The 27,993-nt window shown below is 40.7% G+C and overlaps 1 protein-coding gene across 1 annotated transcript in view; it reads right to left on the bottom strand.

Annotated features, from left to right (window-relative positions):
• Neto1 (neuropilin and tolloid like 1) overlaps positions 1–22,561 on the bottom strand; it is a 101,665-nt gene extending 79,104 nt beyond the window's left edge. Inside the window, exons 1-4 of the mRNA XM_038331024.1 lie at positions 22,534–22,561; positions 20,484–20,537; positions 20,108–20,245; positions 13,640–13,888 (exon numbers count right to left, since the gene is read on the bottom strand). Coding sequence (XP_038186952.1) covers positions 13,640–13,888; positions 20,108–20,245; positions 20,484–20,537; positions 22,534–22,561 — 469 coding nt within the window. The remainder of the gene's footprint in view (positions 1–13,639; positions 13,889–20,107; positions 20,246–20,483; positions 20,538–22,533) is intronic.
• Between the last annotated feature and the right edge of the window lie 5,432 nt (positions 22,562–27,993).

Here is a 27,993-nt window from a genome sequence, read left to right as displayed (position 1 = left end):
TGGTATTCATAAATGGTAATCTCAAACAGGAAACATATGCTGTTGTGAGGAAAATAAAATGGTGTGGGAGGTCCTTTTGCCTATGGGTTGCTTTTATTGGTTAATGAATAAAGAAACTGGCTTGGCCTGATAGGGTGGAATAGAGTTAGGTGGGGAGAATTAAACTGAATGCTTGGAGGAAGAAGGTGGAGTGAGGGAGACACCACGGAGCCACAGGAGATAGACCGTGCTGAAACTTTGCTGGCAGGCCACAATCTCATGGCGATATACAGACTAATAAAAATGGGTTAAATTAATACGTAAGAGTTAGCCTATAAGAAGCTAAAGCTTATTGGCCAAACAGTGATTTAATTAGTACAGTTTCTGTGTGATAATTCCAGGTCTAAGCTAGCCAAGCGGCAGGAAACCAATAAGCTGTGCCCACTTCCCACTACAATCAAACTCTTTCCACTTTGAGCTGAACAGGGAAAAGCCTGGCGCAGTGAGCAGAAATTCCAGTGCTAGCACTTTGCACAGGAAACTAACACTGTCTATTTGTGTGATTTCTACATCTCTCTTGTATCGAGGAATTGTTAACAGTTCAGATGCAAGTGAACGTTTACTTATTTTTTTTTTTTTCTAGAGGTGTGGGAGCATAAAACAGGGGCTGGCAGAGTCAGGAAATTCCATGCCTATCCAGAGCTTAAAGACGGAGCAGGGAAAACACAAGGCTAGGAATTGTCAAGGAGTGAATTGTGTAGGCCTGGAGAAGTTCCCCTGAGCAGCGCCAGAACCCGACGAGACAAGGCACTGTGCAGAAATGATACTGAGGGAATAAAACTGCTCTCAGCAGCAGATAATCTTGATCACTTCTCTAGCATGAACACATCCGATCTTATTATTGTGTTTTAGAATGAGAGGCAATTATTACTCGGAAGTAGTTATGAAGGTAAAGCGGTGTGTTCCCATGCAAACAAATCTGGCTGTAATTTTCCCAAAAGTTATCTAGTTATTTACAGCAGGAGAACTCTACAAAGCCAATGCATTTCTCTGCTACCGGAACTCTGCTTTCGATGTTCCTTGTCATCGCCATGATAACTCTCATCCATGTTTCTTACTTTATCAATCCTGCCACTGGCCATTCTGCTGGTTCTACTCTGCTCACCGTATCTGCCAGGGGAAACACACTCCTTTCAGACGGAAGTGCTGCTGACTTCCCCTGCAATGTGAGTTTCCCTTTGTATCTCCATGTGAAACTCCTCGGGGTTTTGAAGTACAGTTTTGTGAAGAAATGCTTCCCAGGAAGAGAATTATCATCTGACTTGGATTATGATCAGCTCAAAGTCAAACTGACATCTTTATGACTAATAGGTTCTCCTGCCTAAAACAGTTAACTATAACTCCTTTGTGGGCATACGTCCTGCTGGTTGAAATGAGTTGTCTGAAAGTGGCCGGGAAGAGGAAAATGCCATAAGGACAAACTGAAGCAGAATTTCAGGCAAGTCAGCAGAGTTGTGGAGTGGCGGGAAACCAGCCAACTGAGCAGGCAGGAACAGACAGCACAGGCTGCTGAAGCAAATTCATCAGGCAGATATGCCACGAAGAGGCAGAGCCTTGGAGGTGCCAGTTCCCACACTAGCTATTATTTGCCACAAGCAAAAATACCGCGGTCCCTTGCACATCTATGGAAAGGATGGCAATTTGGGGGGGGGGGAATGATTTCATGGGGGTTTCAGTCACATTTGTGCACAAAGATGAAGTTCACATAAAATCAAATGGCATTAAAAAACATAAACATATATAAATATATGTTTATATCTACCTAGACACATATTGTTAACTTATACAAAGGAAAGTCCACATAAAAAGGACATTACGATAGGGGCAACTTTAGCATTTGAACTGCAGGTAAACATCTCCTGTTCTCCATTTCCATAGGCAAAGTATCACACTGGTTTCATCTGCCACATTCAGCACATACTTCAATGTTTAGCTGTATGCTCTGTGAGTGATCTGATACCACAATATTAGTGGCATTGAACACATTGAAAATAATACATCCATGAATCAGGAGATCCGTATGCTTTCTTCTGCAGATCTGAGGGGGGAGTTTCTATGTGCCTTCCAGCTTCTGGAGGCTACCCACATTCCTTAGTGAATGGCTTTCCATCTTCAAAGCGCACAACAACATTTTCTATTTCTTAGGCTGTCATCAGACAGGGACATTTTTACCTCCCTCTTTCACACTGAAGGACTTTGTTAATTCCCTGTGGTTTTGCATGAGACCCCAAAGATGCTGCCTTTCTTAAAGTCAGATTGTAAGCAACACTCAGCCCATGGAGATCAGCCTGACTTTAGATGCTATTTAGCGCGACAGTTTCAGAGGTTCCAGAATTGAAGACATAGACATCGTTGTGCGTCAATCCTCTCTCTTACACAGTCAGAACTCTGACCAACCAAGACAAAACTCCATGGCAAAATCAGCTGTGTTCCATTCTCTGAGGTGCTCCAAAGCTCTCAGCCTATTAGAGCATCAACTCAAACCCAGAGTTGCTTTCAGTTCTCAGTATCTGCACCATCTGAATCAGGTGGACTGTGGTTCTGAGCAGGATGTCCTCAGAGGTGCAGTTTTCCTCCATCTCTGAACAGATAATCTCCAAGAGACATTTTGCTTGTCCCAGCAGCACAACAATGGTGTGACAGGCTTAGCTGGATATTCCTTCCCAACAAAGGTAGCAAATGTGAGAGGGCGGAAGGAATTCACCAATCTGAAGACATTTTGAAAGCCATCTCAAGAATTCCAGTTGATTGTAGTGCCCGAGAATTACCTACGGTGCCCCGAGTCTATTTTTGTACCGAACACCCTATTGTACCCACAGAATCTGCATTTCAAGTCCATCACACCTAGCACAGGTGAGTTGAGGCGATACAGTAGCATGTTTCCGGCTCGGAAATACCGGGTGGGACATCTTCCTTCATTTTGTTCTCTTTCTATCTCCTGTAGTTCAGGAAGGGCAAGGTTTCTGCTGGTATACATTCTCAACAACTGTGTCTCTTCTGTGTCACAAGCTTCATTTGATTTCCTTACAAGGGTCTTCTACAGTTCTCTCCTAGATTTTATGATCCTCAATTTTGGTTTCTGTTGTAATGAACTGCATCCTTAAGTCTCTCTAAAGAATTGTTTGTGGTCCTTAATACTGTGATTCTACTTTGTAATGAGATCAGAAAAAAAAAAATCCAGCATGTCTTATTGTTTTTTGAAGTGAGTTCGCATGTGTATGCTCATGTGCACCTGTGTGGGGGTGTGGTGCATGTAGTAGTACATGTAGTAGTGTATGCGAGTTTGAGTGTATGAGTGTACATATGTGTGTGGGTATGAGTGCCTGGACTGGAAGGTGTATACGTGTGTGAAGGCCGGGGTACAATTTGGTGTTGTTTGTAGGGAGTTGTCCGTCTTGTTTTTGAGACACATTTTCTCATGAGCTTGGAGCTCACCAAGCCTAAGTTGGTAGGTCCAAAGGCTCTGCCTATCTTCATCACTAAAGCACTAGAATTACATGAACATTCCATATACCTGACTTTTTTTTTTTTAAATAGAGTTCTGGGGATCAGATCTATGCCTTTATGCACACATGGCAAGTACTTACTGACTAGACCATGCCCCCAAACTTCCTATTTCCTTTAAGGCAAGCTTTTCTAATTGCATCCAAAGTGCCTCTCAGTTTTAATTGACAGTGAATTTCTTAATTCACTGTAAGTAACACTAGAAATCTTGCCTCACACGTAAGTCTGGAAAATGACTGCACTAAGTTTCTGATTACGTACAGCACAGACTAATTTCCTTTCAACTTCTATGTTCATGCTCCCAATTTCCTGAGTCTTGAGTATCAGAGTTTTGACTTTCATATTTCAAAATAATTTACTAATGATGATTTATGTGTATATCTATAAGGCATGGATCTTTTCTTTTCCTCACTTCCTCTGAAGTTCCTACTGACAGTCAATGACACCATGTCTTCTAATAGTCCACTTAAGTAATATAAACTTTTTATCTACCTTATTTCTCAAATTCTTCCAGTTTCTAAACACTGATGATTCCAAGACCATTTTCAGAATACATTTATAGCAATATTTCACTTCAAAAGACCTAAACCACTGTTTGTCTCACATTAATATTAGAATAAACTACAGAGATGTCATGACTTTTAGCAAATCAAATGTATTATTTTGCATTTTGGGATATCGGATCTCTGAAATGAGTTATAGGCAATCCTTTTGGGGGATCTAGGGTATGTTCCATTTCTCATCATTTTCTGTCTCTAGATAATGCCCACATACATCACCTCACAGCTCCTCCATGCTCCTGTAAAGGGAGCTGGATTCTTCCTTATATCATCTCATGTGACACAGTCTCTGTACCCTTCCGTAGGAGAGAACCTTGAACTCTGGTGTGCCCACCCAAGTGATGTAGGATCATTCCTCAATATTGACTTTGACTGGTACATGTCTTTAATGTTGCATATTGTATGTGATTCTAACTTCCCTTGGATATGTAACAATAGTATAACTAAATCATGGATTCCAAGCATTCCTGCAAATACATATTGTAGGCAATGTGCATTACCTGATTTTTAGTCTACTACACAAATTGATCTGATTAGAGACAATGAATTTGTAAGCAGAGACTACACTTTAGATTCCTGGCTGCCAAGACCTGAGTAATCACACAAAATCTATATTAATTACAACACTGTTTGGCCACCAGCTTAGGCATATTCCTAGCTAGCTCTTACACCTGAAGTTAATACATTTCTATTAATCTATGTATCACCACAAGGCTCTGGACTTCCAGTAAGGTTCCGGTGTCTTTCTTCTTTGGCAGCTACATGGCATCTGCCTGACTCTGCCTTCTTTCTCTCTCTATCTCTGTTTAGATTTCCCACCTGGTTTTATTCTGCTAAACCATTGGCCAAAACAGCTTTATTCATCAACCAATAAAAGCAAAATACAGAAGGACAGTCCACATCATGAATTAATTGCATGATTGCTAGAGTTATGTCATACTCTATGTATTTATGTATTTATGTTGTTATGATCAACAAAGTGGACCAGAAATATTCACTAAATAAGCAACTGGCAAAAATTGGGCTAGAAATCAAGTTGAGGTGCGGACTCTTTAGGTACAAAGCACAAGTTTTACCTTTACAGCTTTATAGCTATAATGACAAAAAACACTAAATTAGAAAGTCCTTCTTAGTTATGACAATATTGTTTCCTTATAGTTCCTTAACTGATTTCATATACAACTAAATTAAAAATAAGTCTCAATCTGTCTGCAAAATGCTATGAAAGATAATGTTTTAAATATGAAGATTTAAAAATATTTCCTTAGGCAAATGTATATGAAATTCATAAACTGAAATGTATGTTTCTTAAATATGCAATGATAAATTAAATGTTAAACAGAGAATTCTGGGAAAGATTATACTAATAACTCTTGTAACTAAACAAATCCATGGAAATGAGAAGTGTCAAAATGGAGAATCAATGCTTCTGTCCTCTAGCTTATTTTGGTCAAATTTCTTTAGCATTGTCTGGAAAACTATGCACCTTATCTTAACAGAATTAAAATGGAGGCTAGATGTTAGTTATGTGACGATAGGTTTGGATGCAGAGATGACCTCACAGCTAGGTGAGGCATGGTTTCCACTTAGTCTATCAGACCTCTTTATCAATCAATAAGCATTCCCACTCCTGCTTCTAAGCCTCCTCTAGCAGATTTGACAATATCTGCCTCTCTTGGCTTAGCTACCAACAGTAGCACTAGAAAAGGTGCGCTGTATGGTGACTAAATGCAACTAACATCACAAGTGAAACTCAAAGAGTCATGCGTGAAGAAGGGCAAAACACTGAGTCACACCTAGACGGTAAAGAAACGTCAGATTTCTTTTTAAATATTAGCAGGTGAGGCACAAGTTTCAACACAAAGAATCATGTCAGCAGCAACAAACATGAGAGACGAAGAGGAAAGTGGCTCTTCTACCTCACGAAGAGTTGAGCAGAGAAGGCATGAAGTTGAAGAGATGAAGAGAGGAGGCAAGAAGCCATTGTCAGCTGAAAGTCATTTCTGACAACACAAAAAAGTGAATTCTTCAAGAGATACCAGGGAATTGTGAGGTGGCACTGGAGTTTTCTATAATTAAATTTCTTAATATAACTGCACTAAAAGTAATTTCATTATGTGATAACATTAGAGTCATAATCTCTCCCCTTTTGCAGGAGACATGTCAGCACAGTTACGTAAACTGATAAGCAAGGAAGAGTTCCACGTCTGGGCAGATTTCATGAACCAGGCAGCACACCAGTATGCTCTGGCTTCTAATTTCCTTTCCTTTTTTTCCACCATAATATTTTTATTGATAAATAAACATAATATTTTTATTGATTATTTAGGAATTTCATGTCTTATGCCCAGATCACACTCACTTCCCATTCTTCCCAGGTCTACCAACCACCCTTGTGACCTCCCCCACAGCAAATAAAAATAAAGAAGAAGAAAAGAAGAACACGCAAGTCCAGTTTGTGCTGCACATCAACTCACTGGAGCATGGCCAGACTCCCAGCAGCCAAGTCCTTAAAGAAAACTGAGCCCTGCTCCATCAGTACCGTGACAGACACCATCAAATGTGTACTTCAGCATCCTTATTATAATTTTAAGAATTCTTTCCAACAGTGTTCTGTCTAGACTGATTTTTTTTTCTGGGGGGGGTGTCAAAGAGGCCTTCCATGTCCCTCGTTCTCAACTGCATCTGCAGTCATCACTGCCACTGCCAAAGTGGCTTTCTTGACCTTTAAGGTCCCTGGTAGCACAGATTATGGACTTCCCCGTGGCTTCTGGCAACGGTTTCTCTTCTTGAATTCTTTAATGCAGGAATAAGTGAAAGAAACACTAAAATCTTTTTTTCTAATCCAAAGAAGGTACACAACAATGTTGGGACCTGTGTGGTCTCATGCAGGATATACCATGTTCCAAACTTTCATTCCGGCCTTGAGCCACTGAATAACTGCAAACAAGAGGCGCGCACCTGGACTCTGTCTACCCTGGAGACAATCTGACAACATCTTTATTGTACAGGAAACTGCCCAGCAATCTTCTCTTTCCTTTTATATTGCTTTTAGTGTTCTCTGCACAGATGGGAGCTAATCCTGGAAAGTCTCTCTCCCACTCTCAAGTTCTCTCCTGAACACCCACCTAGACCAAGCAGCAGTTTCTATCCTCTGACGCTCCCCGTCTCTCATGCTGAGTCCTCCACAAGCTATTGGTGAGATGGAACCAGTCAGTGGCCCGGGTGAGTGAGAAACAGACACTGAAGAAACAAGTCTCACCTGAACACCTGTGCTACCTGCTCAACATTCAAAGTTTCGTTATTACGCTTCAAGTTTTGCCTTTTGTTTCTTGAGTAAATATACCTCAAAAGGAAATGTGATGCTACTCCTTGAAGTCTGCATTTTACAACCATCCCTAATGTAAAATGAGACTAGTTTGGGCCAACATTGTAAACATAATAGTTTAAAACATAAGAATTACTAACCTAATGTTTCGTTATCTTCAGTTTCTATGTCAAAATAATTTTTATTGTAAATCTTAGACTTGAAAAGTTTCTTTCTTTTAGACAAAATTCAAATGGATCTTTAGAGAAAAATATTTTTCTTTCATTTCAGAATAGATACCAGAAGTGTAGTTATCTGTCCCTAAGTGATGACATCTGTCAGGAGAGAAAAGAATCAGTCTTCTCCAAGGATGAGCCAAAGCAGGTTCACATAAGAGCAACATTAAACATCCTTAGCAGGTTGCATGTGTATCTACATATTGTGAAGATATGTGTCTATGTGCATGCACATGTATGCAAAAACAATATATGCAAAAAAGAGGTAAAGAATTTGAAAGGGAATGGGGCAGGAATACTAGAGGAGTTGAGGTGTAGAAGGATGATGTAAATACTATATGTGTTTTTGAAACTCAAAAACTAATAAATATAAATTGCTAAAGAAAATTTAGAAACTTTCAAAGTAGTTAAGTGAGTATTCATTCACTCTTCAGGAGGACAAAGTTGCACCAACTAATTAAGACAACATTAAATGCGAGGCTATTTCTACTTAGTACATTTCATCTAGTGTGCATAGAAATATTTTTTGAAATGCTTGGTTTAAACCTCCGCACCGCAGTGTACTCTTTGCAATGCCTTTGAAGTCAATCAGCATGCAATTTGAGAGAGGCTAGGAATCAGCCAACCGTCCCTAAGACTTTGAGCTCCTCAGATGAAAGGTGCTATTTAAGTACAAAGTATCATCATCATTCCAAAGTATTTACAACTCCACTAGCTTCCCCAGGAGTGACTGACTCAACGTCACCTCTGCTAGAGCAGCCCTTTAGCTAAGCTTCCTTAGTAGGGTGTGTGTAACTTCTCAGGAGAATAGTACAGAAAAAAATCACCAAAAGTGGAAGATTTACCCTTTTGGGTCTGAAAAGAACAAGAAAAAAGAAAACCAACAACAAAGAAAACCACCTTTTTTCATTAGAAAGTAAAGTAAAAGATTAGCAAAATGCTGCATGTGTAACTGAAGGGAAGAAAGATTGCCTTCCATAGAAATACCACCTCCTGGATGTTTTCCTACACTCTGGAGGATTAAAGGGTCATTAGGTGATGCCACTGAGCTTGGAGGTCCAGTGGTATAGTTACTGTTTCACTGTTTAAGTTAGATTTTTCTAGTGACAAAGGAAACCATGCCAGGAAGGCAGCTGGTTGTGGGGAAGTGTTATTCCCTGGTCAAATACTTTCTTAGGTTGAACATACAAAACGTGGAATGGAGAAACAATACTCTTCACTTAAAACTATTTAACTGCCATAATTTCTTCTTATACTTTTATTTTAAATGGTTGGTTTATGTAAATAATATCATAAATATAAAATCCATATAGAAGAATCTTTAAGTTTATTGGTAAGCCTAAGACAGTTTTTAGTCTAGTTCTATCTGGCTCTACGAACACTCATTCTCCTGCCATGCCAGACCTGGGGTACCATTCATTGTGAATTTGATGTATATTGTTACAGTTTTAGTCAAGACTTTGTAAGTATTGCTTGTTGTGTTTGAGTTTCTGCACTGCTTTGTTTAAGTAGTTTTAATGAGACAACTTGTTAAATGAGAAAATAAGACAGTTCTCTTACAGTGTACATGTTTAATGTATGTTTAATATGATGTCTTATTGAATTGGGTGTCTTAGCCTATTTTACAACTTGTAGTTCTTAATGTTTTTTATGTCTTACTATTTAGCTCTGTTGTTTCATTTTGTTTTGTTGGTATAGGGTTTCTCTGTGTAGTCCTGACTGGCATAAAGTTTGCTTATATAGACCAGACTGGCATTGAATTAACAGATTCCTACTTGCTTCAGGCTATTCAGTGCTGGGATGAAATATATGTGCCACCAGACCCAGCCACAACCACTTAGCTCTGTTCTTGGAACCCAGAAACTATATGGATGCTGTCCACTCACCACACAGGATGTGGGGAAAATCTCCCAGTGTTAATTCTCGTATTCAGACGCATGGGGCCTGTTGGCCCTTCTTTAAGTGTCATGCTATTCTTTGCGACCCTAGAATTTGAACTAGTTGATTACTTCCTCTCCTGAAAGTAATTCTCATGCATGTTAGACGACTGTCCCAGGTGATTCATCCCTGTACTCAAGACCCAAGTGACGGCACAGGAACTCAAAGTAACCATCAGTGAACTGAAAAGTAAAGACCCATTAAAATGGGTAGGAAAAGCGGAACACCTTCCTCAAGACCATTTCCCTGTTATTTTTGTTGGCTGTCCTCCTTTCCTCCTGTCCATGCACGTGTTCTGGCTGGCTGATTTGCAGACATCACTGAAAATTCAAAGGCCAGACACTGAGGCCAGCAGGAGCTACAGATAAAAGGTCTATTTATTTTATTTTTGAAGTGATTAGAAAAGAAAGTCAGACACTCAAATCATAGGAAACAGAAACAATTTTGGAGCTGGGTGAAGACCCAAAGTAGCAAGCTAGTAAGGAGAAATGGAACCAGGGATCCAGAAAGAAAGGAGATGATAGGAGAATGAGCCGATGGAAGTTTGAGTTCTGAAGCAGCCTCGGAAAACTTGATCCACCTTGTGGTGGTAAAACACCAACCACCCTAGCTCAGTGCTGTGAAATCTGCCAGTTAGGGAACTCACTAAGCATAGACTTCTCAAATGTTCCCCACGACACTAACGTGGATAGGCAGATATGGCTGCACATAGGAAATACTGTATTTTGTGATTCTAAAAGCCTAATTGAAAATGTATCCATCCATAGATATAGGTATGCTGTGTGTAAGTACATACATATCTGATTTATTGTATAGACAGGCTTGTGCATTAAAAAAGTACATATATATATATATATATATATATATATATATATATATGTGCATCAATCTTGTTAGCTTGGAAAACGTGATTCATTCCTAGGAAATAAATATACACTCAGCTCAGTTTATAGAAACCAAGTTTTTCATACTTCAGTGTTAAATTTCAGATTTTTAGATTGCAGTGTATAAGTCACCTGACCTTCCTACAGTTATTTTTCCTGAACATATTTTATAATTCGTGGTTGTTTTATAATATGATTATATATACAATTTGTTTTTTATTCATGCTATCATAAATTACTACAGTTCCTCCTACAGTGGGTTCAGCCCAAAAGTAACCTAACCAAAAGTGAATTGACATAAAAAATAGTTTTTCATATTTTTAGTGCACACACAGTGCACACACAAGGACCACATAAAGCAGAAACAGGGTGCATAATTTTGAAATTGTCTAGAGTACTTGTTTCCCCAATAACATCAAAATATTATTTTAAAGAACATACGATCTGATTCATTTTTAATAATTCATTCATTTTTATTTCATGTTTCGTGGTGTTTTGTCCTCGTGTATGTGTGTGTACAAGGGTGTCAGATACCCTATAACTGGAGCTACAGACAGTTGTGAATGTGGGTGCTAGAATTGAATCCAGGTCCTCTGGAAGAGTAGCCGGTGCTCTTAACCACTGAGCCATCTGTCCAACCCCAAGTTGATCCAGTTTAAAAAAAAAAAAAAAACAATGAAGGATAAGAACACGGAGTGAGTTCAAAGAAGTTTTAATTCTGAGAGTCAAAATAAAGCACTATTGTATATTGGTCTCTTGAGAACCCTTAAAAAAAAAAATCAAAAAACTACATATGGGAAAATTGAGATTTTTCAAACATCCAAAAAATTCAGATTCATTAACTATTTGTTGGTTGACTTATACTCAAAAATTATGAACAGCATTATCTTTATTTTTATAAGATAATATAGTAAAAGATAAAATATTTTAGGTTTAAAGTTGGTGTCATGAAAAATAAAAAATTAAAACTATTCCTGGAGACCTTGCCTGTCCCCCTAGCTGAACCAGATTTCAGTCCTAGAGCTGATGAGTTGGCCATTCTGCACCATTCTGGTTCTACTTTGGTGACAAGAATTTCTACAGTACTTTATACCTAGAAGCCTGAAATCAGCCAGCGGAACTCTTCCTTCCTTCGTTTTCCCAGCTCACCACGTAAGTCAAACTACCAAATAAAAGTTTAAAGTTCGTGGCAACTAAGGCAGACAGGCTCAGGTGTGAAATGCTGTCTGAGCTTCCACAGAGCTGAAGTTTGCTCCCTCAGCCACACCATTTATGAAATGAACTGCTGATTGCTTTGACACAGTGGCAAGGCCTTTGGGAATATATCTTCTGACATCATAAAAGTGTTGCCTGCCCCCTTGTTATGGTTCTACTGTCTCTCCTATGTCAATAGCAGCTTCTCTTTGTATTTACCCTCATTTATCCAGTAAAGCAGAAACCTGAGTCCACTGTTAACTCAGACTAGTTTTTTTAGATTTTTCTCCTGAAGTTCTCTCTGGTTGAGTTGCCTCTGATGGAAAAATACTGTGTTCGACATGAAGGATATGTAGCACCAACTAACCTAAAGAAATAACTGACAGATTGGTCCCACTATGACTTCTAAATCCCTGGGATAATAGAGAGGTGTCACCACTTATGTTATGCCACAAGCAGTTATCATGGTGAAGGACATTGCTATGTTGATAAAAGGTCTGACTGATATTACAATCTTTAGGAGCAGATACTTCCAAATCCTGGACATTACATCCACAATCAACAAGTTCATAATCCAAATATACTTCTAAAACCCTTCCTCATCTAAGGAATTTTAGTTAAAGGTTATATTCATAATTTTCAGTTACCCAAAAAACACACATAGAAATACAGCACAAATAATATGCTAGATAAAATAATATACATGTTCGTATCTTTTTGAAACATGCCAAATTAGTTTCACTGTGGCACATGAAATATCCATGGTTTCTATGTGCAGTCTAAAGTTATTAAAAATTGACCAAGAACCACGATTACACAGTGTTATCATGAAATATTATAATGCCTAAGGTTAATCCACATGACACGTTAAATATCTGGATTATTAAACAAACACTAAATAACACAATGTAACCAGTCCTAAATCATAGGTCAGTTTTCTTTGACATTATGAACTTTCTGTTTATATGTCATCTCTATGTATTTAATTATTTTCTTTATGGTACTAGGGTTTGAGGACAGGGCCTCTCTCACTCTGGGTAAATACTCTACCATTTAGTTTTCCCTTAGTCCTCAACTTCCATTACATAAAACAATAGCTTCAAAAAATTTCCCCGTAGTCCATGTTTCTTGTTGCCTATTATAACTGGAGCAAAACAACACATACAAAGTGAGAAGCCTGTCAAAACATGTCAGTTATGTGTTGCATGTAACTTGAATGATTTGTTTCAACTAGAACAAGAATGGCTTCAGTTTATCAAGTATCAGTCGATTGATATGGAATGATTTGTGGGTTTAACAATATGATAATATATTTTTGTAGTTATGAAAGATGACTTTTTGTAAAATGAGCCAATCAACATCACAGAACACTTTGAATTTTGGTGCAAATTAACATAAACTGAATAATTTTGTGATTACTCCTATTTCCAGCTAGACCTTCAAATGAGTTACTAGTTTCCATAGGCCTTACTTTTTTTTCCTCAAACCTCTCAAAGATACCCATTTTCAGAAAGAAATTAGGTTACCGTATAAAAGGATACATTTCTTTTTATAAATATTAGTTATGAAAACAAATGTATTTTCATTTTCAAGTTTTTAAAAATTACTTTAATGGTCATCCTTTATTGTATTACATTTGTCTTTTCATGTTTAGTGAGATCCTACCTATAACAAATCTTCACATTACAGATGTGTCTCAAATTAGGCGTGTCAGCATAATGGCAGTCAGTTCAATTAACAGTGTTCCTCATGACCACATAGAGTTCTGATTCATTTTTTTGCCTACTTAATGATAGCTAAGATTTATGGTTTTCTATCAGAATTTGTGTAGCATAAAAGAAATGTGTTGCAGATTGGATTTTAAGCATAACTTGAAATTTCACCAAAAAGTTTTAACATCTTACAAAAGATTTGTACTATGAAAATAGAAAATCAAGAGATGGGTAACAAAAAAATTGAAAACAAGCTTCTACTTACCAGGTGTGAAATTATATCGAGCTGAGAATCCCATAGACTCCAGTTCGCCATCAGCAAAAAATTTAATCCACAGAAATCTTCCACTAGATTTTATTACAGGTGGATTCTGTTGTCCACAGAACCTTCCAATTATTGGAGAAAAGCCAAAAGGTCCATCTCGAACTTCAATATGATCAAATTTGCATTCCCAAGATGGTTCAATTGAGTATTTTTCATCAAAATAGAGTTCAATGCACTGCCTTGGGGCAGCTATAAAAAAAAAAAAAAAAGGAAAGAAAGTTTATATGTAGCAAGAAATTTCTTAAATCCTGAGGCGAGGCTGATTAACTGACTCTATATCAGATTCTATTTGTATGGTGTTTGATAGAACTGCAGAAGAGTTACATGGGAATACAAAGAAAGGAGATGTTTAGCAATCTAAAGATATTTTCATTAAAGAAGACCTAAGAATTGGCTTTGAAACTGATGCCATTGGACAAAACACAGTTGCAACAAGCAATGACTACTGGATCCAGCACCTGGTTAGCAATGCTGTTAACTCATGTTAGAAGGGGGTGGGCTGGAGTTCCCTCTTTTTTATAACCCCCAGTGTTTGGGTTTAGTGGCAGAAAGCACTTGGGGATTATCCCCAGGCAGTTATGCAACTACTCAGATAGCTGAAGCCAGGTGTCTTGATTAGGTCCAACTGCGTATACAAGGTATTACGGGTAATGATCCCAGAATTCTAACGTGATCTCACCAAGCTCAACTTGAATTTCAGTACTAGACTCCTCAGCAGAACTACAGACCACTCGACAGATAAAGGCCTGGAGGAAGCCCCACCTCTACGGTCTCATCACATCAGATCCACAAGCTCCAGGCACCTGGAGCATGTCTTGCTTTCTAAGGCACCATGCCCTCTACAGGTGGGGTAAATTTGTTTTGCTCATTCTCGTCCCTATCTAGACAACTACAGTTTTATCCCTCTTTATCGAGAGAGGTTTCATTTGCTTGTTTTCTATTGTTTGCTTTTGTTTCCTTTTGCTTGTCTGTAAGGGGATTGAAACCAGGGCCTGACTCACAATAAGGAAATGCTCTACAACTAAGCCACATCTCCAGCTCTCCTGGACAATCTTGTTTAGAGGAAATTCCTCTCTCAGTCTGCTCATTAAGACAAGAACCTTTTCTACTGTCTTTTCCTGGTATTTAAGCTCAATATATGTCATTAATTATTTTTTCAATATTATTTTGAGTAAATAGATAATAGTTTCCTTTAATAAATGTTTCTATAGCTGTCTGAAAAATAGAATCTGATGAGCTTAACAAATATATAAGCCACCACACTGGTACATATTTTAATATTCCTTCATACTGTTCCCTTTCATGGACAAAAGAGAAGAAATGGCAGTTCCTGTTATGCTCATCCAGGATATTCCATAATGGGCATGACATTGGCTGAAATACCAGTAGGCACATATCCAGGCCAGGAACTTTTTCCTTGAAGTATCTGAGAAGACCTTCCTTGCTACATAGACTTCTGCAGGGACCAACCCTTCCAAAAACTTGGGCAAAGCAAAACTTGCTGCCTATATGATCAGCAACCATTCTAAATGTCTGCTATCATGCTCCACCGTTTTGTAAATGTTTATTGATCACCACCATCGATAACCTAAAAACTAAACTTCTGCAGGCATGCATAAAACGTCAAAGGTTTATGTAAAATTGAGATGTTTGATAACTTAGAAATAGGAGACTCTTGTAATAAAATATAAACTTACTGCTCTCCATGTCTGTAATTAAAAACCAATAGCAAAGAGGTCAGCTTATGTTCAAAGAGCATTCTCCAAAATAGTTTTAATCTGTATAAATATTCTCAACTCATTTCCTACTGTAAAGAGAAGTTTATAACTCAGGCCACATTTTTTATTTGACAGTACATATTACAAAGGTCAACAGTCTGACAAGGTATGGCACAGATGATTTTCCATTAAATGCTTAAAACTTTCAAGTTGAAAAATATCATTTAAAACTGTCTAAGGAATCATGTTGTCTACCCAGTTCATTATTCTACAAACAAGATAAATGTTTAAGAATGGGGATCTGTTTACAAACACAGCATTAAGTGCATGACGAGTTTATTATCACTCTATGCTATAAGCTTGCTTGTAATCCACTCTTTGATAAGCTAGAGGGAGGTTTTAAGAGAAATTAAACAACTACAATGTATCAGACATTCCTTTCTTCCTTCCTTCCTCCCTTTCTTTCTTTCTTCCTTCCTTCCCTCCTTCCTTCCTTCCTTCCTTCCTTCTTTCTTTCTTTCTTTCTTTCTTTCTTTCTTTCTTTCTTTCTTCTTCCCTTTTCTTTTTTCCTTTCCTTCTTTTTTATTTCTTTTTAATTTTTTTCTTCTTTTTTCTTTCTTTGTTGTTGTTGTTTTGTTTTTGTTTTGATTTTTGAGACAGTGTTTCTCTGTGTAACAGTTCTGGCTGTCCTGGAACTTGTTCGCTGTGCAGGCCAGGCCGGCCTCGAACTCACTACCTCTGTCTCTGTAATTAAAGTCATGGTCAACACCTCCCAGCTCCAGGCATTTCTTTTAGCTGCAAACACTTCAGGCTAAGAAAAAAAAAATCAGGAGTACTGTCTTCTGCTAATTTACTTAGCATTCAATTGTTTCATCTATTGATACAAGTCTACCTGCATCCTCTACCAGGAAGTAGATCGCCACCGTGTGTGAAGAATACACTTGTCCTTATCTTCGTTTTCCTAGCGGCTTACAATCTATCCAACATGGACAGATGCACCACTCATTCTTCTCCAGCAGTGCGCCCTCATGCATCCTCTGCAGGACATGTCACCCATGCATAGTTGAGTTTCCTTTCACCCAGCATGCTGAAGTTAACTCCCATCAACCCATGCAAGAAAGTTTCATGAGCTAAACTTTAGAAAACCCCAAATAACTTGTTGAAAAGTGCATGGGCTACCCCGAGTTGTTTACACGGATGCACAGATGGGTGGTTACAGTACAGGCGAATGGAATCTGCCAGGGTCCAGCCGCATTAACTCACCTTTTCTTCAACTTGTTCTATTCACAGACTCCTTCATTCTACCCCCCCCCCCCCACAGCTGATGTTCAACTGAAAATAAAATTCCTTCAGATTTTTATCCCTCTCAGCCTCTTGGGATTTTGTGTTCATTCACACTAACTTTATATCCATGCAGTGACTTTCCCAGTCAGGAGACATGATGCCACCTGCCGTCAAAGGATATTGCTTTCCACAACTGTGAGTGTACCAGATCCTTTTTTTTTAAAAAAAAAAAAAAAAAGACTTATCTTAAACAACTAGGCCATTTATTTCTGCCTCTTAGTTTTGCTTCTTGTTGCTATTATAAAATAGTCTGGCAAAAGCAACCAGAATGAGAAAATGTTTACTTAGCTCCCATTCCAGGTTATGTCCCTCATGGTTGAGGACCATCAAGGCAGTAGGAACCGAAAGCAATAAGTGACATTATTCCCACTGAAGCAGAGAGCAGTAAACCAGGCTAGGAAACCGTGCCCTCCGCTTTCCAGATGGGTCTTCTCACCTCAGATTACCCAGTGGTGAAAAAATCCTTCACAGATAAATCTACCAACTAACCACACCTAGACAATCTTTCCTTGATACTTCCTTCCCAGGAATTCTACATCTGTCAAAAATAAAAATTTATGTTTTTTCTCCTTTAATTTTAAATTTACATTATTTTCTACTGGTCAAATTATTTCTTCTAGAGATTAATAGGCATAATTTTCTTCATTCAAACGATCTCCTGTTTACTGTGCTTTTCCAACCTACTGCCCAAAATACTGTCTTCCCCAATCTTCAGCTTCCTGGGAAGTGGATCTCTCCCAGACTGCCTTAATCACTATCTTCATTCTGAAGTCGCAAGCAGATTCTAAATTGCTTCATACAATAAACACATATGCGTGTTTGCTTCATTTTTTCCCTTATAACAACTGTCACTTGGAAACCCACAGATTCTTGAATCTCATCCACACCAGCTCCATGACATCCCTAATGATTCCCTGCTCATCCAAAGCTCCTTCTGAGAGTCCTCCGGGTCTTGCTGTTCTGTCCATTCCCCACATGCTATGTCCCAGCGACATCCCCAAGCCTCTCTTTATTCACGTTAATCCAGCACACTAAATGTTGCTGAAACACGGTGCAATGATTTAAAAATCAGATGGTACTTGAGCCTCAACTTCCAAAGAAATGGCAAAGAAATAAGAAAGCCCTAGGCAACCATACTTTTATTTAATAAATTTAAATATTGGTGTTCTAAACACCTCCTTCCTATATTTTTATTCATATGAAATTCTCACTAACAATCTGTATACTTATATCCCGTACACATGAGTGTTTTATAAACCCTGTTCTATCATCTCCCACCCAATCATTTGAATTTCTATTTCCTAAAGACACCTTCCTTTCTCCCTTTGCTCTGTCACCCTGCCAATATCTTCAGTTCCTATGTTCTCTGCATTACTTGGCCATTCTCAGTCGCTCTTTGGTTGGCAGTTTTTTTTTTCCTCCAGTTACTTTCCTACTGAAGTCTTACCTCACTTATTCTCTGAGTTCTTCCCGTGATCCCACTGCCTACAGAGAACTTCTGGAATTTCTATAGGTTTGGTTCCTAGAATATAGGTCTCCTTATTAGGATCACGTCCCTTCTACCATTCCTCTCTTTACCTGTGCAAAAGGCCTGGTATCCCCAGCTTACCACTTCTCTGTACTTTAGCAGACAGTTTTCTGTTAAAAAGAGGACTACCACCTGGGTACAGGTAAACAGTGAAGGATGACATCATAGTTCTCCCTTCTTCTTCCTGTTCCAGCAATCCTATGCAAACCTCAAAGCCCCTGATTGACTCAAACTCCACAAGCCAGACTGACAGTACCATATGGCTAGTATCTTGAAACTTTTGTGCAATGCTTGATAGCAAATCCATAAAATAGTCACTAGAGCATCATCTGAATATGTGAAGTGTTTATAGATAGCTTCAAAGCAATACTACTAACAGGGTTTCTGCTCATTTTCCCATTTTATTTTGTCCCTGATAGAAATAAAAAAATAAATGAGACTAATGAAAACTATCCCATTTAAGGCAAGCAGTTTTTGTAAAGGTACCAAAGGAAAACACGAAGAAGCACAACTCACAGGCGACATGTCATGTTTTGCTCTTTCCAATACAAGGACTTTTAGTTTCAGCTTGATTTCTATGTGTCTCCATATACTAGTTAGCAAAATGAATTAAATGTTCTGGCATGTAGGAAGTTATTTAAAAGTTCATCATGTATTATTTTAACACACCTAATTAATAAATATGAAATACAAACTTGATAAAAGTAACAGCTGATTTCAAACAAGAAACTCAGTGTCTTCATCGTCTAGAGATCTAAACTAGCAGGAGTCTGTTTGAATTGGTTTGTTTTATTACTTAAACATCAACCTTTATTTAGTTTGGGTTATCCTTGATGGAAATCATTACTTTAAGCAATGCAAGAGGAGGAGGAAGATTCCTGACTTAAGGCTGAAAATATCATTTCTGAATAGGGCCTCTCAGAATCAGAGAAACAGAAGCCGGAGATTTTGTTCCTGTTGCTGCTCTTTGGATTTGTTTTGTTTACTTTGTTTTGTGTTTTGGTTTTTTGAATATCAACTCTGTAATCTCTACTTTGGTGTACAAGGAGACATTATGTAGTCATGATTTTCTGTTACCATAACTTAGTCTGTGGGTGTACCGGATGTGGAGGGTAGCAAGTTCGGGGTTATTTGGAACTAATGCTTAAGATGTAGCTTTCATCACTGGGAGACATATTCACATATTTTAAAAGCTTCCTCTATATTTAATTGAGAGGTGGCTCAAGGTTAAAAGAAATGGAAAATATTCAGAATGGTGAATATTTTTTAAAGTACTTTGTGTCCTTCAGGTTGGAAAAAACAGATGAACTCTGTAAGCTAGAACTTTGGCTAGCCTGAAAATATGATCTACTCACTTGGAAGTTTACAAAAGCCTAAATCCCACTCACATTAACGTTTAGAAAACATGATTGCAATGTTTTTCCATTCACATTGTTCTCTGTTGGTAAAATTGAACAAACTACTAACATATTGATTATTATAATTATTAAACCAGCAGAATATTAGCTTTCAAAATGTCATCAATTGACATAGTCTATCAAATACACAAAAATTCTGTTATTTTAGATAGCTGCAAAAGAAGATTTAGGTTGTGTACTTGCTTCATTTACCAGATATTTGTGTGTTCATAACCCATTTCTAATCATTTATAAATTAACCTGATTCTAGATTTACAATTATTTGCTTACTGAGAGATACTTGTGTTTAAGTATCTCCAAAACCAGTTGTGTACTGTCTCTGTTCACATCACATGTGTGGAGCCTGGAGAAGGCCGGCTTTTGGCTGGTCTCCCTGGCCTGGCATTCTCTCTGCTCTTACCTTCTATGATGTAGACACACTCTCGGTCAGGGGGGTACTTGCTGGGATAATTGGGAGAGGTAAAGACACCTCCGTCTGCATGTTTTGTCCAAGTTCCACACTGCACTGACTTCTGTGTTTCCGAAGTGATTTGTTTTTCTATAAAAAACAAAACAAATTTTTAATAAAAACCATCATCCAATCTTTTGTAACACCAGAACTGGGGAAGATATTCTTATAATATCCATTAGTAAATTAATTTTGAGATGGTCTTTCAGTCAAAGCCTGTCAATTATACACTCTGTGGGATGTTCAGCTATTATGGAATGGATATGGTGAAATAGGAAAATTCAAAATAATTAGACATCTTTTATAATTAATAAAATAAAAAGCACACCTGTTCCTTTCTTTGTTGCTCCAGAAGAATGGAGGATGATTAAACTTGCTATAACTGAAACAGAAAAAAGAACAGTTAGAAATGCAAAATTCATACCCCAAATGTCCAAACCTTTTGAAACCATAATGCAATCTACAGATAAGGTGATACCAAGATAGAATAATGTTATTATCATTGCTAGTCTTTACAAAGGTGACTGGGAACTTTGGAAATCTAAACTGAAATGTTCCAAGTAAAATGTGGGACTCCCATTAGGAAGTACTTCCTATTTAGAATGGATGAGAGGGAAACTCTTCAAAGCTGTAAACAATGTTACACTCTGCAAATGCTACCGGCAAGTATGTTTCCTGGTCTCTCCTCAGTAAAGCACCCTTTGCTAAAGCTTTGCCACTGTCATTAAAGCAAGAGGAGGGCCTCAAGGAGAAGGAGGAAGGAAAAAGCAAAGAGCCACATGTCCGTGATCCACCCTAACATGCTGCCAATAAGCTTGGGTTGCAGAGCATAAACAAGTCTGCAAAGCCTATGACAGGTGGGGCTGGAGTGCAAGAGAAAACAGATCAAAGTGGATTGGTCAAAGCATCGAAATAGAACTATGGGGAGGGTTTGTTTGTTTGTTTGTGTTAGTTCAGCTTTTGCTTGTTTGTACAAAAAAAAAAAAAGAAACTAACCAAAGTACCAACTAGCCCTGTTTGTAACCTTCTCCAGCTGCAAAATCCATCATTCCTAACCTGAACTGTGATTCTTAACTATCATTCAGAAGCAGACATTTTTGAGGAAGGGAATTTCTAGAAGCATCCATGGAGTCAGCTCAGGGTCAGAGACTCTTGTCTGCCACTGAACAGAAGTCTGCAAGGCTGTGAAGATCTGAACTTCTGTTTACTTCTTCTTCCTTCACTCAAAAATGTCTAGAGAAGCCCGAAACTTGAAAAGAGTTAAAAAAAAAAATATGATCTCGGTAATAACTACCATTTCTTCTGTTTCATGTTTATTATTTTTTGATCAATTACATAAAAGCTCTTCCTTTGCACATTTCCACCTGAAACTGGTAGAGGGAGTGGGGGCATCACTCACCCATCTTATCTAAGGCACATCTTTATCCTCGGAAGGATTATCTGGGTCTTGACATGGAGTTCAGAGTGATCGTCAACTGCACTACTTTATACTTAGGCCAGGTCACTCATATACTCTTAAAATTCAAAGACTGGCCGTGTGTGTGTGTGTGTGTGTGTGTGTGTGTGTGTGTGCACATCGTTCCTAACTTGCTTTAATTCTAACTCCCTCCCCCACCACAGGCACAAAGAGGCTTCAGGCGTATCAGTGTGTACATTGGCCTTTTTACTCTGCTCTTTCTATTTTGATGGACTCACACAGAGGACCTGTACAGAGCTGAACTCACGGATTAAGAAGATCTCTTAACACAGGAGCACAGATTTAGCCCACCAGCCCTTGCTTCATGACAGCACATTCCCACCACACATTTTCTGACATTGCCTTTGATGACTTCTGAACCTGCCTGTCTCCACTCCTCCCCACCTCACCCCAAGGCTTTACCACACTCCGAAGCAGAATTAGAGCTTTAGGGGCAGAAGCTGGGCTGTGCTCTACCCAAAGACCCTGGGTTCAGGTGTGCATTAGCTTACCTGAGAAATAGGTGGGCCCATGAACCCCTCAATCCCACAAAGGAGGATTAGTCCTTCTTGTTCAGCAAAGATCAATCCTGCTACCTCCCAGCGTCCACCTGCTACCTCTCTAGGGCCCAGCATCTCCTGCACGTGTCTACTTTTAAAGCACAGGCTCCTTTGGACCACCTAGAGATCCTGCCTATGGAGAGACGTTTTCCCTGACCAACTCTGAGGTCCAGCGCCACTCCGTGCGCCGCCCCCGCCAGGTTGTATGATACTGCAGTACCGAAAGTTTACATCTACCCCAGACTCCAAGAGACTGCGGGGTCTGGTTGGAGTGGTTGGCAAGGCTTTTCTCAGCGCATGGGGCCAAGAGGCGAGGTGGCAGCACCCCGGGAACGGACTGGTACTGCTAGAGAGGTACTCACTGTGAAACAAACTGCGTCCATAGATCATGTCTGTGCGTTACACCAGAGGCTCCGATCTCCACTAATTCCATTTAGAAACGGGGAGACTTCGTTGGTAGGGAGAGGATGGAGTCCAGAGATTTTAAATATGCAAACCACGGGCAAAATACAGTGCAGGGGAAGCGAGAGAGGAAAGAAAGCGATCACGATCGGAACTGTTCTATCTTCCGCCCTTGGCTGGCTCTCACCCTCCTTTGCTCTCTCACCGCCGCGAAGCCAGCATCTCCACCATGACGCTCTCATCACACCCGGGCGCCGACCGCCACCATGAGCACTGCCGCCGGCAGCACCCTCCTCCTCTGCATCATCGCCGCCGCCGCAGCTGTCAGGAGGACGCGGCGGGCAGTCGGCGCGCGGGCGGCTGCAGGCGCGGGGCGAGCCCCGGGGCGCCCAATGCCGGGACCCGATCTGGACCGGGCGGCAGAAGGCGCAAGGCGGGTACCGGTCCCGACCGACGGCAACAACTGGTCGGGCTACAGCGAAGGCGGTGGCAGAGTCTTGCTCAATCGCCAGTCTCATCCACCAGGAGCACCAGGTCCGAGCAGCGTCGCCGGGAGGATGTCCAGACGCAGCCCTCCTCTCTCCAGCCTTTGGGGGTCTGCTGCTGATGCATTGAAGGCAGGAGGCAAGGGTCCGTCATGGGCTCGGCGGGCTGCGCGCCACCTCTGCGATCTTGCAGGAAAAGGAACCTAAGGGTGGGCGTCTGGGGGCGGGGGAGGGCTCAAGGGTGGTGGAGGGGAACACGGGGGTGGTTAAAGGGGGAGGGAAGGGAGGGAGAGGAAGATCAGGAATATGGCAGAGTTACCAAGTGAGCGCCTTAGTCATAGCTCTGGGTTGCATGACCCTCCAGGAAGCCCAAAGCCTGGGTGAGACTGGGCAGCTGAGCCCGGCCGGTGCCCCCAGGGCTGGTGCGCGGCGCACTGGGGCGGCGGCGACAGCAAGGACATCACAGCGGCTTGGTTCGTGGGGGGGGGGGGAGGGGGGTGAGGACCAGGCTGGACTCCTTCCCTCAGCCAGCTCTGACAGAAGGGTCTACAGGAGCTTCGCAAATTCCCCACCGCGTCTCAGTGGAGGACGAAAGGCGTGGAAGGGGGAGGGACCATCTTGTGAAAATGCCCCTTTGAGTTTGGTTCTTCACTTTTTAAAGATTTGAAATGATTGTCTCCCGTCCCTCTAACCGGAGTCTTTCTACGCCCCTCTTTTAGAGGGTGAAGACTTCACCTTTTAGCCTCTGGTCTTAGATCTGAGGCAGTGGCGCTGGTAAGTAACAGGAAAGCGGTAAAAGTTTCACGATTAATCACTAGAGGATACCCTCACGAGAATACCACCGAACACCTAACTCCAAGACACAGCCCCTTGAAATGTATCTTTCTCAGAAAAATACTCAAAACCGTCCAAAAGCTAACACGGATCAGCCCACCCCTATACACACAAATGCGCGCGCTCCTCGTCAAACTCAGAGTAAAAAGGAGTTGCTGGAAAAACAGCAGCAAGAACCCCAATTTGTAAAAATGCAAATAGATGAATGTGAAATCATAGTAAAAAAAAAAAAAAACGAGGCAGCGCCATGCGGGGGGAGGGGCCGCTGGAGCTTGCAGCGTTGGGCAGTCCCTCCTCCCCTGACAGTACAGCACTTCCTTCCACCTCTGCCCAGAAGCTCCAGGATTGTACACTTACTCCCAGGTCTCTGGTGAACCGCCTGTGCTGACCACCACGGTGCGAACTGGACCTCCGTGGTGCAGCTCCAGCGGGTGAGCGACCCTCTCGCGCCTGAAGCACTACCTCGCAGATTGTGCCCCAGCTGGGGATCACAGTAGGAGGAAAAGGAGGCTGGGAAGAGTCAGGCAGCCAGTGTGTGCATGAGGCTGCAAAGACAAGGGTCTCCTCAAAAAGGCCAAGAATGGGCTCTTGGAAAGAGACAAGAGAGCGCTCCAGAACAAGAGCTACAGCCGCGCACCTGCTGCTGAGGCTGGAGCCGCCCACATGGGTGTGTGGATGTCTGCCGAGTGGGCGTGTATGTAGTGATCAAGTCCACAGGATCTCACAGTGGAGCCGGAGAAGGTGGGGTGAGGCACGCGGGTGAGGAGTAATGAGTGACTCCAGTCTAGAGGGAACTGGCGTTCAAATGCAAGCTTCTGGTTCCTGGAGATTCAGGACTGCAAGTCTTGAATCGGTGGGGTACAGTGAGTAAACAGAGCCATTTAGACTAGGTGAGCAGATGCAGCCAAGGAGACGAGAGAGACAGAGCAAACAAGCAAGAAGCTTGAGAAGAGAGGAGGAAGAAGGTAGGAGGGAGGGGGGGGAGACAGAGAGGAGAGGAGATAGTGATAGTGAGAGAGAGCAAGAGCGAGAGCGAGAGCGAGAGCGAGAGCGAGAGCGAGAGCGAGAGCGAGAGAGAGAGAGAGAGAGAGAGAGAGAGAGAGAGAGAGAAATTGGAGGAGAGAACAGTGTTCCTCCTAAGGGAAACCGATTTCTCTCGGAGTCAGGCAAGCCTGTGAGAGGAGCTATGAGCTTGGAAAAGGGAGAGCTGTACCGGTGGATGCTACTGAGCCTGAGCCTGTGAGTCTCTGGACACACCAACTTGCAAATGGACCCTGGAAAATGTCCTAGAGATGGTTCTGTGACCCCCCCCCATGTGATTCTTGTGACAATGGGGCATGGGAAAGGCAGTGGGCAGAAGAGATTAGAGAGAGTGGAAGTGAGGTAGAAGCCGCCCCCCTCCTTGTGAAGAAGGAAAGGAGATGTTATGTGACCAAGAATGAATGTGAAACCGGTTGGCTTACTGGAAAGCAGCAGTCGCCTCTAGAGTAGAGAGGGCGACTTCACAACAAATGGCGGGATGGGGGGCGTCGGTTGAGAGGATAGCTCTATATGGGAATTCCTAAGCTGTATATGACTGTAATTAGACAGATCTGAAACGTGCCATGTTTATAAAAATGACAAAATTTTTCAAAGAAACTGTGGCAACATTTGAAATAGCTTTACAGAAGATTTTTACTGAGTTTTCAACTGCAAATTAGATATAGGAAAAAAGTTCTGGTTGCAGACTAAGCTCCCGCTCCAAGTCTTTTCTCCCGTTTGTCCAGTGTTTACTCAGTCAGGGAAGTGGCCACGCAGGTACTCCTAGTCAGGGGGTCCTTGTATCAAAAAGTAGGGCACACTGCATGATTACACATACAAAAGTCGGTGTGACAGTAAATTCAGGTAGGAATTCCCAGGAAAGGGAAGGACAGAAATGGGGGGAGGGGAGCAGGGAGCAGGGAGCCATAGGGGTGTCCATGCCTTTGTCTTGAGTCAAGTTCTCATAGTGGCCTGCTTAGTTTTCAGTACCTAGGGCACCTGTGGGTGCTGAAGGGGAGAGTACTCACTTCTTAGTCGTCCACCACCAGGGGCTCTCTCCTGAGACTACAGGATGCCTCAACCATTACTCTGCTCCCCTGAACCTCCCACACTGCTGAGGTTTCTCTATCCTTAATTTGCCATTTCTCTTTGTTATCTATCACAAGTAGAGCTGTCAAGACTCGACTGTGAAGGCACCACTCACTTTCATTGTGGGATACAGAGAATTAAGGTTTGAAACGACTGGAAGACTCTACCTGCTGGTTAATTCTCATAGTGCAAGAAGATGCTGTGAGGTTGGTGAGGAGAAAAGACATCCACAGTTGTGTTGTTTGCTTGTTATAACACTGACTTGACAGAGACGATGTAGGCACTGGAACAGTAGTGGCAAGACTGTCTATGGAGTTAACCAACTGCTTCTTTGACAGGATGTGATTGAAGTGTTTCCCCATGAAAGAATTAATACCTGCTACTATATTGATGGTCAAACCATGTCTGTAGAAGTTGTAGGCTCTAGGAGAGCCCCTACAGATGTTACTTTTCTAAATGTTCCTATTGGCAAACTGCCTTCTACATGCTGATGTTTTTGTCCATAGATTTATGTTCTTCCTCCCACTTTTGGTCACAGATGTGCCTTATTACAGTGCATCATGGGTAGTGTGGAGAGCCGGGCAGTAGTGGCACATGCCTTTAATCCCAGCACTTGGGAGGCAGAGGCAGGAGGATCTCTGTGAGTTCGAGACCAGCCTGGTCTACAAGAGCTAGTTCCAGGACTGGCTCCAAAACTACAGAGAAACCCTGTCTCAAAAAACCAAAAATAAAAATAAAAAATAGATTTGAAAAAAAATCGGGATATACTTGGAGGCTGCTCATTTGTTTCCCAACCGCCCAAACACAAAATAATCACACAAAAACTATATTAATTAAAATATTACTTGGCCTTTTAGCTCATGCTTCTTACTGGCTAGCTCTTGTTTCTTAAATTAATCCATATATTAATCTGTGTATCATCATGTGGTTGTGGCCAACTGGTGAGGTTCCATCTGGTGTCTAGTGTCTGTCTCCTATGGTGGAAATATGGCTTCTTCCAAACTCTGCCTATTCTCTCTATATATCTCTGTTCAAATTTCCTGACTGGCTTTGCTCTGCTAAGCCATTGGCCCAAGGTATCTTCTTTATTAACCAGTGGTATTCACAGCACACAGGGGGGAATCCCACAATACCTACCCTTTTCTGTCTAAATAAAAAGGAAGGTTTTGGCTTTAATGTAGCAAGATTACATACAACAGAACAGTTATCAATCAAGAATTACAGTTATAATATTTAGTCCATTTACATTTGGCAAATTAAGGAAAATACTCTACCATCTATTCTATTTTTGTGAGTCTAAAGTTTTATACTTAATCTATCTGTTATAACTAAGGAAAACTATAATTATAACTATCTATTCTTCAGCTCCATCAAAGGCTCCAGAAGGATATAATATTACCTAAGTAAACAGGAAGTGCAGTGTAAGCAACTTCCAAAACTCTAGAATTCACAGAGACATCTCACTGCCTAGACAGTCACCCCAAATTCTTTAGTATTGTTGCAACTTCCATCTTTAGCCTATAGGTCCATAGTTTCTGTCAGACTTTTCCATGAAGCAGGAAATTTGAAGATCTCTTATTCCTTGTACTGGCAAAGTTCATCAGTTGCTTTCTTCTGTTTCTTGCAAAATATCTGGCAGTTCTTTTTTGAAGCAGAAACCCTAAAGGAAAGTCTCACCTTTAAGCAAGCTCAGCAGTCATTTTTCTATGGTTCCTGTATGTCCAGTTTATATAGCATAACATCAAACAGTCCAGGCAAGAGCAGTTTCTTGCCCAAATTGCTAGCAAACTCTATAAGGAGTCTTTTCGATGCCCATCATCTTCTTGAAGTAGATTTGTGCTGCCAGGAACAGATGTGTATTGTAGTCATGAAAAGTCCTAAGTATTTAAAACATTTTAAATGCCATATTCTGTAGGTCTTTGTCAGTGTTGAAGATTATCAATCTAACAGAAATATATCTCTGTACATCTAGAAAGCCTAACTAACATGACT

Source organism: Arvicola amphibius, chromosome 5 (genome assembly GCF_903992535.2).
Source record: "Arvicola amphibius chromosome 5, mArvAmp1.2, whole genome shotgun sequence".
Taxonomy (NCBI): Eukaryota; Metazoa; Chordata; class Mammalia; order Rodentia; family Cricetidae; genus Arvicola; species Arvicola amphibius.
The sequence above is the reverse complement of the archived record's forward strand: the minus strand, read 5'-3'. Positions and strand labels throughout refer to the sequence as shown.